The sequence below is a fragment of the Poecilia latipinna genome, unplaced genomic scaffold (genome assembly GCF_001443285.1).
Source record: "Poecilia latipinna isolate Pla-1442-1.1 unplaced genomic scaffold, P_latipinna-1.0 Scaffold2680, whole genome shotgun sequence".
Taxonomy (NCBI): domain Eukaryota; kingdom Metazoa; phylum Chordata; class Actinopteri; order Cyprinodontiformes; family Poeciliidae; genus Poecilia; species Poecilia latipinna.
The window spans coordinates 1-4,118 of NW_015115296.1; the positions used below are offsets into that span (position 1 = coordinate 1).

A 4,118-nucleotide genomic window follows, 5' to 3' on the forward strand; every position below is an offset into this window, starting at 1 on the left:
ACACTGAGGAACCACAGCTGAGGGATAGGAGGAAGAATATGAAGAAAAAGACAAATGAAAAAAGGGATCCCCAAAGAGGTCAGAGTTAAAGTTGCAATAAAATTGTAATATAAGCAATCATGAGAGAGACTTAAGATGTAGTGATAATTAGATCTAAGGTGTGAATAGAGTTTATTCTGGTGCTTTATGAAATTTAAAGATGTGTTCATATGTTCAGGTGAATTCCTGGAAAAATATACTGAGCTGCATCTACTGGGAAAAGGAGGATATGGATCTGTGTTTGCTGGATATCGAAAGGTGGATAAATTACCTGTAGGTGTATTTGGAATACTTAAAAAGAGGCTCTGTGAAGTTATCAGTAATAGTTCTTCTAACAGTAGCAGTCAAAGTTTGTAAAAAAGAATTGATATCCTCAGAGAGGTGCAAGTCTAACAGGTAGTCAGACTCTTTCAGCTGATTTTAGCTAATAATGTCTCAAACTGAAAAAGTTCAGGTCTGTAAAATAAGATTATATTAGATAAATGACTTAATTAACCAATGAGACTTTCAGAATAAAGGTGCAGATGGGTGATATTTACTAATACATACTAGAATTGCACAATTGTGAACATTTTAATTTCTTGTAGTTCTTAATTAGATTTTGGAAAGACCAAACTAGATAGCTAAATTTTCATTCGATTTTAATGGTGCATTTACAACAAAGGCGTTCCGCGCATCAAGTATGCGCCCGACGTTTCAAGTTCGACGCGTGTGCACTTTGAATGCAGACGCTTGACGTATCTTGCATTTCGCTGGTTTACATTCAAAATCTATGTGGAGGCACATCGGACGCTCTTGATGTGTCAAACGCTCGAAACACTCCAAACGGTTCCAATCACGTTGCACTAGATGGTAGAAACACAACGGCCCTCTACACGCCTACACATAGACTTTGACTTTGAAACGCGCCTGATGCTCAAAAAGTGTTTGTCGTGAACTCACCATAATACTCACAATACTGATAACTCCACATCAAGCAACTAAAGAAAATCTGAACCCTTTAAAGATATTCCCATTGCTGAGCAATGCTTTATTTCTATTGTATAGGTGGCTATCAAACACATCCCAAATGAAAAAGTGGGCCGCAAACATAAGGTAAGTGAGGAAAAGCATCTAGGACTGACTTTAAGTCCTATTGGATTCCAGATGCATTGTGGGTTTCTCCTGTTTGCTTTGATGTTTCAGGATGAGAATGGTCAGGAGATGGCGTTGGAGGTGGCCATCATGTTGAAGATTAAGAATATAACTACCAGCTCATCAGGGCAGTTAGCCACGGTGTCCCTGCTGGACTGGTATGAGCTGGAGGAAGAGCTGCTCCTCGTGATGGAGAGGCCCATGCCTTCAGAGGACCTCAATGTCTTCCTTGATGAACATGAAGGTTGTCTAAATGAGGAGGAGGCCAAGGTAAGCTGCTGGATGCAAATTCGAGTGGGTTCAGTTGCTTTTGTGGATTTTGTTTCATAGTGAATATGATAAAATCAGAGGCATGAAATACAGTGCAATATTCCCTCCGTAAAATAATTTTATAAAACTTGTTTTAATCCATCACATAACGTCTCCACAAATATTGAAGTGTGTGGGTGTAATGTGACAATGTGAAAAAAATCCATATGAAAATAAAAATTTTTACAAGTCACTGTATTTCTCACTGAAGTCCAACATCAATCTGTGCAGAATTATGAGCTTCAAATCATTTTTGTCTTTTAGATCATATTAAAACAGCTGGTGGAAGCAACAATTCAACTTCAGGACGCAAACATTTTCCACAGAGATATTAAAGTGGAAAATGTCCTTATTGAGAGGAGCTCAGAAGGCCTACGAGCCTATCTCATAGACTTTGGTCTAAGCTGCTTTGACCATGGACGTAAATTTACCATCTTCCAAGGTTCAATATCCTGCTTCTTTCTGTCAGTTCTGAGAAAAGATTATTTTTACTGTTCTTCCTCTTCTTTCTGACTTTTAATTCTCACACATTTTCTAGGGACCCGTGCTCTGGAATCACCAGAATATCGGACACAAAAGAAATATTCTGCTGGACCCACAACAGTGTGGCAGCTTGGGGTGATCCTGTTCGAAATTCTCCACGATAGGAATTTTGAAACCAACAGCTTTCTCAAAAAGAAGCTGAAAATCAGCAGGAAGCTTTCCAAAAGTGAGACAAACATTGTATTGTATCTTCTCACAGCATATATATAAATCTGTCCTCTGTTCGCAGCTCTAACTGTTGTGGCACTTTGACCTCTGACCCTGCAGACTGCCAGGATATTTTGACTAGGTGCCTCAAGAAACACCCGGAGGATCGTCCCACGCTGGAAGAGCTACTGAGACACTCATGGTTTTCTTAAACCAGTCGATCTACGTTCCCTACGATCTATGGTCATGAGCTTTGGGTCATGACCGAAAGAACGAGATCACGGATACAAGCGGCCGAAATGGGTTTCCTCCGTAGGGTGGCTGGGCTCTCCCTTAGAGTTAGGGTGAGAAGCTTGGTCATCCAGGAGGGATTCAGAGTAGAGCTGCTGCTCCTTCACTTTGTGAGGAGCCAGCTGAGGTGGCTTGGATATGTGGTTAGGATGCCTCCTGTATGCGTCCCTGGTGAGGTGTTCCGGGCACGTCCACATGTGCACAGGGAGGAGGCCATGGGGAAGACCCAGGACATGTTGGAGGGACTATGTTTCTCAGCTGTGTCAGGTGGTGTGGTTGATGGTGGTGAGGAGAGATGCAGGGACCCAGATGAAGATGACATGAACCCTCATGGGTTCCATAGAAATGGCCTACATTTATGTTGTTGATAGTTTTTAACCATAAACATGCAGATTTCAACACACAGTTGGGACACAACTACAGGAACTATCACATAGTTACATCCACACAAAGATACAGAGCAGCTGAGAAAATGGGAAACAAAGTATCCTTGTATTTGTAGTTTACATATGTATTTGTGCAATGTATATTGATTTTGCTTGTCATTAGTCACATTTTCATGCTTCACCAGATCCTGTCTCACTTCCTCTCCTGCCCCTTGTCTTCATTTTCTTGTCTTTCATCAAATCCAGACATTAGACAGGCACCAGACACAACAAACCTCATATGTTTTTTGTAATGTTCTGTCACTTAGTCTTTTAGGTGTTCTGTTGACTATGTTTTCCTCCACATCTAGATTATCTTGGAAGACATCTATGTGCTGTTTTTGTAACTCCACTCAGACAACAATATCGGCCCACTAACATGTTCTTTGTCATTTTAGGTCTGTTCTTCCATCAGAGCCAGAGCTCCAGTGAATGTTTTGTTTGTCTTGTCCACTTTCCTGTCCTCTCCAACCCCAGCCGGTCGAGGCAGATGGCCGCCCGTCCTGAGCCTGGTTCTGTCAGAGGTCTCTTCCTTTGAAAGGGGAATGTTTCCTCTCCACTGTCGCCCCATGCTTGCTCAGGATGGGGGACTGCATTGATATAAAGCTCTGATGCAGTCTGCTGGTTTCCTCCCCTTCACAGAATCGCCACCTTAACGTGGTGGAGGGGTTTGAGTACCCCTGTGGTCTTGAAGTCTTGGCTGTCTGTGAGTTTCACCTCAGGTGGGGTCTCACATGGCATAAAGGCTTCAGGGCGGGGTCAGACCAAGAGCGATTCCTAGACTTTGTTGCAGAAAGACCATAAATAATGACAGGTATCATCTGCAGTACGCACCTTCCTGGAGAGAAAGAGCATCTAGCAAGCAGCTGCTGGTCGACTTCAGCTGCATAATCTCAGAGCATCACTGACTCCGCTTAACATGCAACACCTGTAGAAAAGGACAGTGAGGTCAGATACCATGTGAGTGGAATCATTCTGTATTTAGGAACACAAATACAAATGGTTATATCTCTCTTTGTTTAAAATCAAATATACTTTGGATTTTAAAGCAAGTTTTAACTTAGCTCAGATATTTTTTTCTGCTCTCTGAAAACAGCGTTTATATTTTAAAATTCCTACTTGTTTGCACAAATGTTCAAATGTTTTCCAAACCTTCACATCATCACCCCTGAAAAAAATCATTGCCACCCTCTTGCCACCCCATAGATATTTTTCTAGATCCGCCTGTGT

At 41.8% G+C, this 4,118-nt stretch overlaps 1 protein-coding gene across 1 annotated transcript; it reads left to right on the forward strand.

The window, feature by feature from the left end:
* Positions 1 to 6: 6 nt before the first annotated feature.
* On the forward strand, positions 7 to 2,384 carry LOC106938744 (serine/threonine-protein kinase pim-1-like). Its single transcript, XM_015020885.1, has 7 exons — positions 7 to 78; positions 218 to 312; positions 1,087 to 1,134; positions 1,225 to 1,443; positions 1,747 to 1,924; positions 2,021 to 2,191; positions 2,293 to 2,384. The coding sequence occupies exons 1-7, from the start codon at positions 39 to 41 to the stop codon at positions 2,382 to 2,384; spliced, it is 843 nt and encodes a 280-aa protein (XP_014876371.1). The 5' UTR covers positions 7 to 38.
* The last annotated feature ends 1,734 nt before the right edge of the window (positions 2,385 to 4,118 follow it).